The sequence below is a fragment of the Eleutherodactylus coqui genome, chromosome 6 (genome assembly GCF_035609145.1).
Source record: "Eleutherodactylus coqui strain aEleCoq1 chromosome 6, aEleCoq1.hap1, whole genome shotgun sequence".
Classification (NCBI taxonomy): domain Eukaryota; kingdom Metazoa; phylum Chordata; class Amphibia; order Anura; family Eleutherodactylidae; genus Eleutherodactylus; species Eleutherodactylus coqui.
Window position 1 is genome coordinate 58,102,209 of NC_089842.1, and position 15,003 is coordinate 58,117,211.

General features: G+C 46.8%; 2 protein-coding genes across 5 annotated transcripts in view; one reads left to right on the top strand and one right to left on the bottom strand.

Annotated features, from left to right (window-relative positions):
- The window catches only part of NOC2L (NOC2 like nucleolar associated transcriptional repressor), an 81,070-nt gene extending 78,303 nt beyond the window's left edge, over positions 1 to 2,767 (bottom strand). For both annotated transcript variants that reach the window (XM_066606887.1, XM_066606886.1), the window contains exons 1-2: positions 2,611 to 2,767; positions 1,345 to 1,491 (exon numbers count right to left, since the gene is read on the bottom strand). In XM_066606887.1, coding sequence (XP_066462984.1) covers positions 1,345 to 1,491; positions 2,611 to 2,630 — 167 coding nt within the window. In that variant the 5' untranslated portion in view covers positions 2,631 to 2,767. The remainder of the gene's footprint in view (positions 1 to 1,344; positions 1,492 to 2,610) is intronic.
- A 576-nt stretch (positions 2,768 to 3,343) lies between these two features.
- KLHL17 (kelch like family member 17) overlaps positions 3,344 to 15,003 on the top strand; it is a 54,411-nt gene continuing 42,751 nt past the window's right edge. The window contains exons 1-2 of one of the 3 annotated variants that reach the window (XM_066606889.1): positions 12,748 to 12,882; positions 13,131 to 13,215. In XM_066606889.1, the coding sequence (XP_066462986.1) occupies positions 13,183 to 13,215 (33 nt within the window). In that variant the 5' untranslated portion in view covers positions 12,748 to 12,882; positions 13,131 to 13,182. Of the gene's footprint in view, positions 3,620 to 12,747; positions 12,883 to 13,130; positions 13,216 to 15,003 lie in introns of those variants that run through there. The other 2 variants (XM_066606888.1, XM_066606890.1) reach the window with 2 other exon arrangements.

Consider the following 15,003-nt stretch of genomic DNA (forward strand, 5'->3'; position numbering starts at 1 on the left):
GGCCGCCCGCTGCGCCCCACGGCCCGGCAGGGGCCGCCCGCTGCGCCCCACGGCCCGGCAGAGGCCGCCCGCTGCGCCCCACGGCCCGGCAGAGGCCGCCCGCTGCGCCCCACGGCCCGGCAGAGGCCGCCCGCTGCGCCCCACGGCCCGGCAGAGGCCGCCCGCTGCGCCCCACGGCCCGGCAGAGGCCGCCCGCTGCGCCCCACGGCCCGGCAGAGGCCGCCCGCTGCGCCCCACGGCCCGGCAGAGGCCGCCCGCTGCGCCCCACGGCCCGGCAGAGGCCGCCCGCTGCGCCCCACGGCCCGGCAGAGGCCGCCCGCTGCGCCCCACGGCCCGGCAGAGGCCGCCCGCTGCGCCCCACGGCCCGGCAGAGGCCGCCCGCTGCGCCCCACGGCCCGGCAGAGGCCGCCCGCTGCGCCCCACGGCCCAGAAAAGGCTCCTTTTACATGAAGCAACGTATCCCCTGCAGGAGCGAACGATGACCGAATTTGCTGGTGCAGCTCGTTTATCCAGATAAATGGTTCTCTCTCAAAACTCATTCACTGTAGCAGCGAATCAACGACTAAACGATCGGCGTTCACATGCAACGATGTGCAAACGAGTGAGCGACGAATTGTTGGTCGTGTTTATAATGAATTACTAGCTTACAAATTCGCACGAACCAACCATCTTTGGAAAAATCATCACTCTGCGAAAATGGGCCCAAAATCTATGGGAGACCGTCTAATAGGAAAAGAAAGCGGGAGACCCAAATAACGCACCAAAAATGACAGAAAAAGCGAACACCACTAACAAGAAATGTGCGGTTTGTAGTGCATTTCATATTTCTCTATTTTACAGCCAACATGGCAGCAATAGTTCTTCCTCCTATAAAGAACTACAGAAAAGTCACAGAAAAGACGATTTCCAGAAAAACACAAAACAATAACTTTCCTTAAAAACTATCTGTCAGCCAGTCTGACCTCTATAAGTGGAGCTTATGTGCTCTATGCAGCCAACGTGAGCGCCCGGGGATGAATGGGATCCGCGCCATAGTGTGAGTAGTGAGTGAGCGAGTGTGAGTGAGTGAGTGAGCACAAGGAAATCCACTGTGGATTTGTCTGCCTCTAAAACCCCAGCAGAAGTCCACATCTAAGCTGCAGATTTAGTCCCTGTGATTGGGCCACGTTTGTGTGTGGCACGTCAGACAAGGATGCGTGTTAAGAAGTAGCGGTCGCTTATTTTTTTCCCCAAAACGTGGATTTCAAAACCCGGGACCGAAACCCCTGTTGTGGTGGCAGCGAGGCAGACTGGCCGTGGATTCACACCGGGACGCCACAACCAATATGGCAGATAAGCGCTTACTTCTTTCCACTGTTAGCGGCTTCCTTCTTCTTCTTAGTTTTCGGCTGCTCCTCAGACACATCACCATTCACCTGCTCCTCCTCCTCCTCACTGCCCGAATCAAAACCCGTCGTCAGGAACTCATCGACGTTCAGCTGCGCAAGTTTCCTAAGCGGAAGAGAAGACACGGGGTTAAAAATATAACTGCATTCTGCGGAAATGTGACGGCCGCAGCGGAGTAAGAAGGGCCAAGAAGACGACCGCCAGCTTATCATACATGATCCTGAGGAATGGCTGATCGTCTGGGGGTCCGCCGATCGGGACCCTGGGCAATCAGCTGGGTGGGCGCCACAACACAGGGGTTAGAGAGGAAGCAGTTAGCGCCAACACCTAGGTAGCAGCTGCCAATGGGATCAGTGAGAGCTGCGCCTGCAACAATCAGTGATGGCCACTACAGAGGGGTCGGCGCTAATCGCCTCCTTTCGATCCCCATGTGTTGTGGTGCCGACAGCAGGAGCCTGATCAGCCGGGATCCAGAGATCGACCCCTATTCTCTGCGCATTGAAGGGACCGCAGAAACGGAAACACTGCTGAATGTCCCCTACGGAAAATTCTACGGCAAAATCTGCAGCATTTCCACGTAAAAACGATCGTCAAAATCTGCCCCGTCGGCGTTACCAGCTGACCGCCATCACTGCGGATCCAGAATCAACGGCACAACCACAGCGCCCCCTCACATGGGAAGTCTCTGCACTGTCAGCACACCCCGGCCGCCTCTAATGAGCGCCAAACCCCATGTCAGGTGATGCCACTATGCGTCCTGACCAGCGGCGCTGCGGTAACAGTGCGGTTTTTTTCGTAAACTTCCGCGGCGAGCGCTGCTGAAAACAGCTAATCGCTAGTCGAAATCCGCAGATGGGTTTTGTCGCAAAAATCCGTAGCATTCTCGCTGCAAGCGAACGTAACCTAACACCGCGTTCACACCTGTCGCCTTTTTTGGTGCGGTTTTCCACTGCAAAAAAATAAATAAAATGCACGCGGTTTCCAAAACTTAGTTTTTTAGTCGCCCGATAGAAATGCAGTCAAAATCCGCGTACCGACCCGAGCGGCGATGACAGTCATCTGGTTTAACGACTCCTTAGGGAGTCCTGAAGCCATTGCACAGACATCCACAACTCATGGAAACCAACAGAAAAGTGCAAAAAGACATAAAACTAGTCCACGTGGGCGAGAAGCCATCCATGTCAGCCCTGTGACCCTATCACCTCCATCTCTGCCTCCTCTCACCTCTTCCCGGCGGCCGCCATGCTGCTCTCCACGACCAACGTGCTCTGCTCTTCCTCCCGTCCCACAATGCAACGCGACTTCCCATCAATCTTTCGTTTCTAGAACGTCACCTCGTCGTGGGCGGGCGGAAGTCCCCTCAGCTCTTTCCCTAATAGAGACTAACGAAAAAAGTGATATTTTTTTAGTTATTTGAATCGCTTCTACAATAAAACAGCAATAACAAAATAAACAACTCCCAGCTCTCCCATAAACCGTGAGGGATTAAAAACGGTGCGGCCGGGCGTACTTAGCCAATATTTACCTTCTACTATGATCAGTTTAGTAATAGCCGTGATAAATATGCTGTGACACGGACAGCGAATAATAGGATGCGGTCGGGCGTAATTCGAAAATATAAAAACAGTGCTAAATCCGGTGCGGTCGGGCGTTTTTATATAATGTTTGCCGATGATGCGATCGGCCGTATATCCGCTGGATGGAGTTGTATGGCTAATGAATATGGTGCCGTCGGGAGCACCCAACTAATATTTGCCTTCTTCCCGGGAAAAAAAAATTATGCGTATTAAATATGATGCGGTCGGGCGGATTTTGATAAAGTCGTTTAAAGGGAGTTTGTGGTATAAATTTGATGCGGGCGGGCGTACTTAGCTAACATTTCTTTCTCTACAGGGAGGGATTGTCTATGTGGTTGACATAACAGCTGAGCGCAGTGCTACAGACTAGTTACTTTGTATCAGGCGGTGCCGGTACAATGTATTAGTGTACAGCACTGCCATGGTGAAGCTGCTCCCCTGCACACGTGGCTATGACAACACTTGCTAGTTGGCAGTCATCGTGGTGTCTGTCACAGATCCCCCTGTGTGTGTTGTTGCCAAGTGTCCTTAATATAGTTGCTGATTTGTGATCCATGGACTGGAGATCATGCTATATACAGACTGGAGTTTGTGCATCCACAGAGCCATTGAAATCTGCCTTCATGAACCTGCTGTGGTGGTCTAGTGCAGAGAGGGTGAGTACCCCAGACCCAGGACTCCTAGAGGCGCGCTCCCCACCTTCCCCAATAACTTTCCTTTTAAGTTTACTAACAGAAAAAAATCTAGATTTGGTCACATGATGCAGTTTAAAGCCCACGTAGCAAATATTGGTGCAATACCAAGAAAAGCGCCCCAATGCAGCAATAATCCACATTGGTATATAGGGTGAGCAATAAAGTGGCTTGTTTGTAATATTGATCACATATACACTGTCCTGCCAAAAGTAATTGGACACCTGGGCAAGAATCAAAAGTAGTATTTATTTATATATGTTAATGCTTAGTGGGGCTCCTTTGGCCCTAAGGCTGGATTCACAGGAACGTATATCGGCTCGGTTTTCACACCGAGCCGATATACGTTGTCCTCATCTGCAGGGGGGGGATTGGAAGAGCCAGGAGCAGGAACTGAGCTCTCGCCCCCTCTCCGCCCCTCTGCACTATTTGCAATGAAAGGAGGCGGGATGGGGGTGGGGCTAAGTGCCAAGAATTAGCCTGTCCCCATCTTTGCCTCTCCCCATTGCAAATAGTGCAGAGGGGTGGAGAGGAGGCAGAGAGGGGGGCGGGAGCTCAGAGCACTGCTCCTGGCTCTTCCAGCCTCCCCACCCCCCCAGCAGAGAGAGACGACTATCGGCTGAGCGTGAAAACCGAGCCGATATACGTTCGTCTGAATCCAGCCTATTGATGTCAGATACATGTGACATACTTTCTACTAATGTCTGATACACTTCAGTTGGTATTTCCCTTTATCCATCCTGCAAACTTCTTCTAGTGGGTTCTCTCAGAGAAGATGGACGCTGTTCATATTTTCTGACCCGACATTCCAGTTCGTCCTAAGGATGTTCAGTAGAGTTCAGGTTGGGGATCTGTACAGGGCAGTCCAATCATGGAACATCCATATCCTCAACCAACGTAACGCAGTGTGTTAACCTACTTCTAGGATTGCCTTTTGTAATGTTATGTGAAAGGTTGCAACCAGTCGGTACCCTCAAAGAGCTCTGTGCCTACAGTCTATGCTCTATCGCTGACACTACGCTAAGGGAAATGATCGTTACGTCGTCCAAAAACCTCCATCTCTAAGGCCTCCTTCACACGGGCGACACCACATTGCTGCGAGAAAATCGCAGCGATATCGGATCGCTGCACCGCACGATATTGCTGCGATTTTCTCGCAGCAATACTGCGATTCTGTAGCGCTACAAAGTTGCATGTGACACTACAAAATCATACGACTCTGTAGCATCTACTACTGTCAAAGTTGCATCGCAGCGCATGCAACCCGCGTTTTCGTGCGATGCGATGCAACAGAGAGGAAGGCTCCATAGAGAAACATGGGCTACAAAACCTCGCGTGTTGCAGGCATATCGCCGGACCTGCGAGGTTTGTGTGTCATTTTGTAGCATGCTACAAAACATCTCATGTGTGAAGGAACCCATAGGAAACCATGGGCTTTACATACATGCGATTTGTAGCATTGTAGCAATGCTACAAAATCGCGCGACTTTGTCGCCCGTGTGAAGGAGGCCTAAGGGTGACTACCCACTACAGCTCTTTTTCACTGCGAAATTCGCAGCGTTTTTTTTCTCCAGGGGTCTGTGGGACTTGTTAATGTTAAAATCCCGATCGCGCAAAATCGCAATTAATCGCGATTTTAACATTAACAAGTCCCATAGACCCCTGGAGAAAAAAAAACGCTGCGAATTTCGCAGTGAAAAAGAACTGTAGTGGGTAGTCACCCTAAAGGTGCATTTATACACATAGATGATCGCTCAAAATTAGTCAGAAACTGACAGTTTTGAGCGATCATTTTGCATTGGCTACTAATAGGCTGATCAGCCCATTAATAGCTAACTAGCTTTATTTGCATGTATTTACAGAACAGCGGGTGGTCTGTTCTCTAAATGCATCGCTATTGTTCTACAGCAGGACAGCTGCTGAAAGAATGTTATCAGCACTGCCTGCGGAGAACTTGGCATGCCATCCGTTTTATCAGCCCCAATGGATTATAAGCTGAGCTGACCACATTGCCGGCAGCACATTATTATCTAGAATGTCAAAGTTACACCTCGATGTTCAAGGTTCTTGTCACTACAACTGACCATGCCACGTAAAACATCCCCAGACCATAAGGGACCCTCCGCTGTACATGACTGTTGGCACAACACACTCAAGCAAAAGGTGTTCCTCTACACCCCGGTACGTCCATCTGATGTGAAGATGCAGTAGTGTGATTCATCACTCCATAGAACGCTCTTCCATTGCTCAATTGTCCAATCACGATGCATCTTCTTTGAGAAAACTGGCCAGATGTGTTTTTTTTTCTTTTTTTCAATTAAAACCAAAGACCGACTCCTACTCCTTTTTTAGTTTTATTTTCTGATTGCAGATTTTTTGTCCTCTAGTCTGTACATGATAACAGAGGCGTCATTTTGTGTGAGATGCTATTAACCTCATTCAAAAATATGCTTTACAGAAACCACATGGACTATAGAACCTGTAAACTGGAGATGGTCATTGACTTCTATGGGGAGTGTTGTGCGCATGCTCTGTGACCTGAGGTCGCTGTGCAAGGAGGGGGAGGAGGTGATCTGTCACTTATGTGAATTGTGAACCCAGTGTTAGAGCCCTTTTATACAGGCTGATAAATCATTCAGATTCCCACATCCAGCAAGAATCTGAACAGTTAACTTTTAGTCTATATGCGTGCATAGACTAAACGACAACCGATCCCCGCCAGCTCTGCCTTCATGCACTCAGCCATGATCATTCCCGTGTAAAAGCAAAGGAAAGGATCATCGCTGGAACAGCCTGTCCGGTATCTCCGTCCACCTGGTCATCCCATGTAAAAGGGCCCTTATTAGAGATGAGCGAGTATACTCGCTAAGGCACATTACTCGAGCGAGTAGTGCCTTAGCCGAGTATTTCCTCACTCGTCTCTAAAGGGGAGGAACGGAGAGGAGATCTCTCTCTCCCTCTCTCCCCCCCGCTCCCCGCCGCAACTCAACTGTCACCTGCGCCGCCCCCCGAATCTTTAGAGACGAGCGGGGAGATACTCGGCTAAGGCACTACTCGCTCGAGTAATGTGCCTTAGCGAGTATACTCGCTCATCTCTAGCCCTTATGTATATATAGGGGTCACCTTCTAAGTGTAATCCTACCAAGATACATATAGGGGTGCAGCACTCAGGAAGCCAATCCGGCATCATGTTTAGTAAGTAAAATTGTAGATCTTTACTATTCCTCCATAAAATGCATGCATGGAAGAATGAAGTTCTACAGTTTTATCTACTAAACATGATGCCGGATTGGCTTCCTGAGTGCTGCACCCCTATATGTATCTTGGTCTGAATATTGAGGGCTGAGGAGTCTAAAGCCCTATACTACAGAGCAAGCACCTCTGATGAATACTTCCCCACAGAGTGGACTTATTTGGTGTCCTGTAGTGTAATCCTACCTGTAAAGTGAGTTGGCTGCTGAGGTTTTTTTTCTCCAGAACAGGAAGTGTCCGACTACTATTTGGCCGGTCTCACATGGCCGTCTGTGAAATCTGCAATTCCGGATGTGAGCCCGGCCATGACCCTGCGTATGGCCAGGTAATTCTATCGCTTATGACCGCGTACTATTTTTCTTTTGTTTACATTTCCTATGCCGTCACTCAGTGATGACGCGGGTACCTGCAGCCCGCACACTATGTAGTTGCGTAAGGGCTACGGGTATACCCGTGACCATGGAGCAGAATGGACTCTATGTCGCGGATATCCGCTGTAAAATAGAATATGCTGCGTTCTGTTTTCTGCAAGATGATTACGCAATTTTGATCTGCTAATGTGAGTGGAATTGTGTAATCCAATGTATTTGATTGAACAGCGTATTACAGCAGATCATACAATCAAGGAATCTGCAATTCATATCTGGTCGCAAGACCAACCTTAGGCTCAGCGATCAAGTGAAAACTGCAGGACTTCAGGACTCTTTGTAAGAAAAAAAAGTGTGTGTGATATATAATATCCTTTAAGAATGTACAACATAATAACTGGATTTATAGAATAGCCCATGGGGTTAAACGAAGAAAGGCTGCTTTCATATCAGGTTTCCATGTTTTTGAATGCAGAAAGAACGCGGCAGAAGTTGGTGAGCTGAAACCAAGCGACTACTGAGCGATTTCTCCAGCATTTACATGGAACAATCATTGAAAATAGCCTAATTCAGCAATTTTTCGGAACAGACAGCGCTGAGTGTTTGAGCACAGATTTGTGAGCGCCCATTGAAATTAATGGGAGCGTTCCACCGTCATTAGAGCAGCGCTCGGGACACCGCGCTAGTCACTGTAAAAAGTGTCAGTGTGAGAGTGCTCTTAGGCTTGATTTGCAGTCTGAGCTTGGAGCAATTTTCAGGCTGTGTGCGCACTGGGCCTGAGCCCTACGTTTGGCACATAGCATATACCGGAAAGAGCTCCCTGCATATGCATCAAATGGATACTTATCTGGCAGAGACCAATATACTTCTATTGGGCTGTAATACATTGTTAGTCCCTTTTTTTTTTTAATTTTGACTGTGTAGCAGACTGCACTTTACGATATGGGGCACCACTACAAAAAAATATATATACTTTAACATTGTGATCAATGGACAATGTATGCAATGTATGGATACTGGCCCCACAGTATTCAGTATGAGCACTGGACCATGTACAGTAACAGCTAGATCCATGTGGCTGTATGGGGTACTGGCCCCAGTGTGTTGAGTACAGTTGTTCTGTTAAAGGGGTTGTCTAAGTTTAAAAAAAAAAATTAAATCCGACTTCGCCACAATAAAACAGCTTATACTCCAATCTCCCGGCTCCCCACATGTCTCATGCTGCAGCTTCATCCTCTGTGTCCGGTCTGTGTTTGCAAGCTGCAGTCAGCCAGTGTACAGTGTGATTGGTTGCAGTCAGAGGCTGCTGCAGCCAATCACAGAAACTCAGTGTTCAAGTGCAGGAGCCTGTGACATCCCATAAATGGGCTGCTGCAGCTTGTAAGCATTGCATCATGGGGTTCACCTAGAGCTGTGGGGGTCATGTGTGAAGCCGGGAGGGGGGAGTATAAGTTGCTTTATTAGGTATTATTGTATCTTGACACCACCGAAAGCTAGGGGTTTGACAGGAGGAATGCCCCTGTCACACCTCTAGCTCCCGATTGGCTCAAGACCGGAAGGTCCTAACTGCAGAGTGTGTTGATTAGTGCCTGGGCTGCAGCCTTAGCCTGAGGGTGACTTGTCTTCTAGAGATGAGCAAACGTGCTCGGTAAGGGCAGTTACCTGAGAGAGCACTGCTATTTTCGAGTAACTGTATACTCGGCTGAAAAAATTCGGGGGATGAGCATGGGGTTGCGGAGGGGAGCAGGGGGAGAAAGAGAGGGGGAGAGCGAGAGATCTCTCTCACTCTCCTCCCCGCTTCTCCCCTGAATTTTCTCCGACGAGCATGCAGTTACTCGAAAATAGCGGTGTTTTCTCAAGTAACTGCCCTTACCGAGCATGCTCGCTCATCTCTATTGTCTTCGTAGGCGTACATTATTAGATGTTAATGTTGCCGTTTTTTTTTTAGGCCAGCATTAACATCTAATAATGTAAGGCTCCGAAGAAAAGTAAACCTCAGGCTGAGGCTGCAGCTCAGGCACTAATCAATACACACACAGGCGCTGCAGCGATTCCAGGTTTCAGGTCCGTGCCACGCGCGATTGCCGCCTCTGTCCTCCCTGACACCCGTTCCCCTGCTCACCACTCCCTATTCTTTCCACAGTAGCAGCAAGCCGCGCATGTGCTTCGCCACCCTCCGTCTGTCCACTGTGTCTCGGCATCCGCCTGTCACCTCCGTATGGACCACCGCCTCAGGGCTCCATAACGTCAGAGACATAAACTTACATCATGTGGACGGCATGGGATCAGAAGCTTTTCACCCCCTACATGCCGCAATCTTTATAGATCACGGCATGTAAAGGGTTCACAGAGGGAGCATGCTCCCTCTGTGACATCATTGGACCCCCGCGATATAATCATGGAGGGCTGATGGGTTGCCATGGCAACAGTATGCAAGATGCTGGCGTCCCGGATTGCTGTTGCCTGATAAAGACCGGAGACGGTCGAAACGTCGCTGCTTGTACCGTTTTATGGATTTGGAATAAAAGAACTTTGTTTTACTTCATCCTCTGGTCTGCTGCGGATCTTCTTTATTCATTTGGATTGCTGTTGCCTGTGATTACCATTACCAGTGATAAGGCATTGCAGGACAGAAGTCCTGCAATGCTTTATCATAGCGATTATAGCTGCTGCCAATCAATAGCCACGGTGGTCATGTGTCATTTGTTCACACACGAATGCTGAGGCCAGTGATTGGCTACAGACGGATAGATAAAGGTTGATAGGGAGAACTGGATCAAATATGCAAGCAGTGCTTGTTTTATGCAATTTCCCACCACTGCCCACTTTTTAGCTGAAACTTAACAACCCATTTTAGGGCTCATTGATACTAACACATTTGCAGTCCATATTATGTGATATGAACAGTATAGGACACAATTGGTTGCTGCTGTATTCTGACATGCGCTTTTTATGCCTCTTTCACACGGGCGACAGTAATATCGCTGCGAGAAAACGGCAGCGATATCGTATCTATGTTGTGTGCATTTTTTTGCGGCGATATCGCAATTTTTATGTCGCTGCAAAGTCACACAACCTTGTAGCACTCTTGCTGGGACTTTTGGAGGGCTTGAAATATAAGCCCTACCCTGAAAATAAGCTCTAACTGCCCTTTAAAAAAAACAAAAAAAAAACAAATACATCACCTATCAGACGCTGTCCGCTCCACTGGACTTCTTCTCCGCAGCTCTGGAACAATGGTAGTTTTCAGCCAACGCTTCCTGGTCAGAGGTTCAAAAACATCACCTCCAGGAAGCACTGGCTCACGGTGCTCGAGAACCAATCACTGCCGCTCGATGAACGAATCACAGCAATTCAATGCGATGGCTCTGATTGGTTCCTTGAGTGCTGGCTCTGATTGGCTGAGCCACGGCGCTTGAGAACCAATCAGAGCCAGTGCTTCCTAGAGGCAGAGTTTTTGAGCCCATGGACCAGGAAGTGCTGGGTGAAAACTACAAGCAAGTGTGCCGAAGCTGCAGAGAAGGGAGATGGAACAATACCTCTGAAGAGGAGAAATGCGGTGGAGCGGAGAGAGCCTCTTAAGTGATGTATTGTGTTTTTTATTTTTTTATTTATGTTTTTTTATGCGGCTAGGGTTATTTTAGGGGAAATGGAAAACCACATTTTCGTGTGATGCGATGCAACACAAAGGAAGGCTCCATAGGGAAACATGGGCTACAGTACATTGCAAACCGTGGCAACATTCAGCATGCAGCGATATTATTTTTTCTCGCAATGTAGCAACCTACAAAAAATCGCTAATGTGAAGGAACCCTTTGAAAAACATGGGCTTAACATGCCTGCGATTTTGTCGCCTGTGTGAAAGCGGCCTTACTCGCATGAAAAAAAAGCAGCATGTCCTATTTTGATGTGAATTATGCACTATAAATGATGCCCAAGTCTATAAGTGTTCAAAAATGCTGTGAATATGCATGTTACATGTGTATTTTTCAGCATTTTAATTTTTTTTAATACAAAGGTTGCTAGGAGAAACGGGGGGGGGGGGGGGGAACGTTTGTAGAGGTCAGTTTCTGCAAAAGTGCGGCTGCAGCAGAGAGAATGGGCCTGCTTGCTTTTTTTCAAATTGTGCACGTAAAAGATGCAGTGAATACAGATGCAGCATGCGCCCCCCCCCCAAAAAAAATGGATATGTTTCAAATACGCACCAAAGATGCATATACACAAGCCGTAAATACGCATAAGCTTGTGTGAATGAGGCTGTAGGGCTCATGCACATGGGTGTATGCATTTTCAGTATGTGAAAATCATGTTACTTGTACCGCACGTGTATGTACGTCTTTAGTGCGGTTTTGGTGCCTATGCATTTTTTATGCATGTTTTGCATTCGTAGTCGCTGTGTTTTTTTTATACATGCAAACACAAAAAGACCCAATTGATGTAATTTTTCACCCACTCTCTCCTGGCATGTTTGTGTATTTGCTTTGCTTTTACCTAACTCCATAGACTTTATTTGCCAATTTTGGTCCATAATCCATAACCGAAATAGGACATGTATCATTTTTTTATTATTATTTTTTTTGCGTGCTTAAAATGCAGTCATTTAACTACCTCAATGCAAATCAATGGGATATATAGTGTACATATTACATCCATAAAAAAATGTGAATGTAATGCGAACAGAAAATAAGCCCGTGTGAATGAGCCCTTATGGTGGCATCCAAAAGCACAACATCCAGTAAGCTGCAATGTTTTTTTAAGGTGGTAATGCATTCATTGGCATCGCTATCCAATCTAAGGACATTATATGCATTAGTTAAGATGATCTATAAGTGCAACATCTGCACAAATATTTAAGTAAACTCTGTACCTGGCACTACAAACAGCAGCCACCCCGATATGTAAAGCGAGAACTGTCACATCTATACAAACAGAAGCTTCAAACATTTTTTTTTAAGGTAGCACTGCTACATATAAATTAGAACATAATGTATCTACATTTATATAATAGGTAAAAGAATCACATCTATACAGAACATACAGTAGCTGCACAGATATTAAGGTAGCACTGCCAAATCTAAAAGCACAACACTCAGTAGCAGAACTAATATTTAAGGTAGCACTAGAAAATCCAAAAGTACAGCATGCAGCAGCTCTGATATTTAAGGTGGCTCTAATTTCAGGGCTTGTGTTGCTATTGGCTGCTTCATTTCCATCCCCTCTTCTGATTTGATAAATGAGATGTTTCGGTGACATTTGGAGTCTATAACATGTACAATACCCGGAATCCCCATCCTGTTGTTTCTAAACCGGTTGCAGTAGATGTTAGGGAGGAGCGTCCTTAAGAGCATCCAAGCACCTGGTTGGTTCAGATTTGCGTCAGTTTCAGCCCATGACAATTTAGTATTCTGGAGAGGTGTTTTTTTTCCAGGATAATGACAAAGAACTGGTTTGCTCCCGGCCCTGGCATCCAAAGTTAAGCAGCCTGGTCTGTTCACAGAGGCATTATCTGCTCCCCCTCTGTTGCTGAGTCTAATGAGCTGGCCAGCATGAGTGCAGGGCATCCAGGCATCTTCCCAGCATAAGATCTGCACCTACAGCCATATGTCTGTGAGTATGAGCCACATCCATCGCTGGTGGCAGCGGGGGAGGGCACGCTAATAATGTTTGTTTCCTGTATTTTCCCTATGGACAATGCCAGGAGAGTTCCTATGTGCCATCTGTATGTTACAACTTAATGACTATGCCTTGTATTGGTGCCCACATAGGAATCTTAAAGACGAAATGACACAATAGTTCATATTTGCTTTTATTTGCATTGATTGCATGTAATGATATTTGGCTTTTACCTCTGTTAGGCGTACATGGACAGGCTACAATAAGGAACTATCCATGCAGTGCTGAATAGACATGTTACAAGAGGAGTCAGTGTATTTGCACAAGGTATGATTGTGTACAAGGGCCCATTTCACTGGTAATAGGACTGCAGCTCTTTAGAAGTGCTGCAGTGACAGCCAAGACAAGGACTGCAATGGAGTAGACCATACAGAATGGGATTGATTGATCGCTACATTGTAGTTTCTCTTTGCATACACAAGCTAGTATTGATGCATTTCCTTACTGTTTTGTAACATACTATCATTATGCGCCACAGGATTATGTTATGTTTTGAAATGACTTTTTCTATAAGCACAATTGTATCTCTTTCATCAGAGGTTATATAGACATGCCCGCTTGTTACAGGGACCTGGTGTAATGCTGCCCAGGGAAGGGTGTAATGACATGATGTTCTATTGACTTCAGGCTGGCAGGAGTGCCAGGGAGGACAATTGTCTTTCAGGCTGAAGTGTAGATAATAGAGGCTATAGTGGGAGGTCACTGCATGGCAGTGCGGTAGGTTTATATGCCAGTGTGTTGAATGGTGGTGTTTTTTCTTCTAGTTGTACAAAAGGTTCTGGGGCCCAAGTGGTACATGATATAATACTTTTGCAACTCAGTGTTTGACCCTGTAAGGCCCAGGCCTCAAGGCAATTTTCTGTTAAATGTAACTTGTCCATAGCTCTGCATTGCGGCCTTTTTAAGCCCAACAATACTTTGTCGAGCTACACACAATGTTGGTGAATAGGCTGCGCTTTTTGCACAAAGGCTGTGCCAAGCTCATGAGAAGGATGTCGAAAGACATTTTGTAGCCGAGCAACGTTACTGTCATGTAACCTGAATGATTGACTTCGGTGTTGTAACATTGTTGTCCAATCATGGATCGTACAAATGGTACGGTCGTTACTCTTGATGCTGATATAGTAACATAGTGCGTAAGGCTGAAACAAGACATATGTCCATCCAGTTCAACCTATTATCCTGTAATGTTGAAGGCAACCCCCCGCCACACCACCTTCCGAAGAAGTAGAAGCCAAGTTTCCTCATTTTAGAGGACAAAATTTCTTCCTGACTCCAAAGCTGGCAGTCAGAATAACTACCTGGATCACCGACCCTACTGAAGTAAGCAGTGATTAGAACAGGTAATATTGTTGCACTCAAGAAAGGTGTCCAGGCCGCTCTTGAACTCTTTTTTTTTTTTGTTTGCCATCACCGCATCCTCAGGCAGAGAGTTCCATAGACTCACTGCTCTTACAGTAAAGAACCCCCTTTTATGGCGATGAAGAAACCTTCTTTCCTCTAGATGTAGAAGGCGCTCCTTGTTACAGTCACAGTACTGGGTATAAATAATGATAGGAGAGATCTCTGTAATGTTCCATGATATATTTATACATAGTTATTAGGTCGCACCTCAGCTGTTTTGTTTCTGAACTAAATAATCCAAATTTTGATCACCTCTCTGGGTATTGTAGTTTGCTAATTCCATTTATTGACTTAGTTGTCCATCTTTGTACCCGCTCAAGCTCTGATATGTCCTTCTTGAGTACCGGTGCCCCAAATAGTCCATAATATTATATGTGTGGTCTGACCAGTGACTTGTAAAGAGGAAGAATGGTGTTCTCGTCATGTGCCTCTAGACCTCTTTTGATGCACCCCAGGATCCTATTTGCCTTGGCAGCAGCTGCCTGACACTGGTTGCTCCTGTTGAATTTACAGTTAATTAAAATCCCCAAGTCCTTTTCCATGTCAGTTTTGCCTGGATGTTTCCCATTTAGTATGTAATGATGACATGTATTTTCTCTCCTCATGTGCATAACCTCAGATTCATAAGAGTAACAGCTCATGTCCATGACC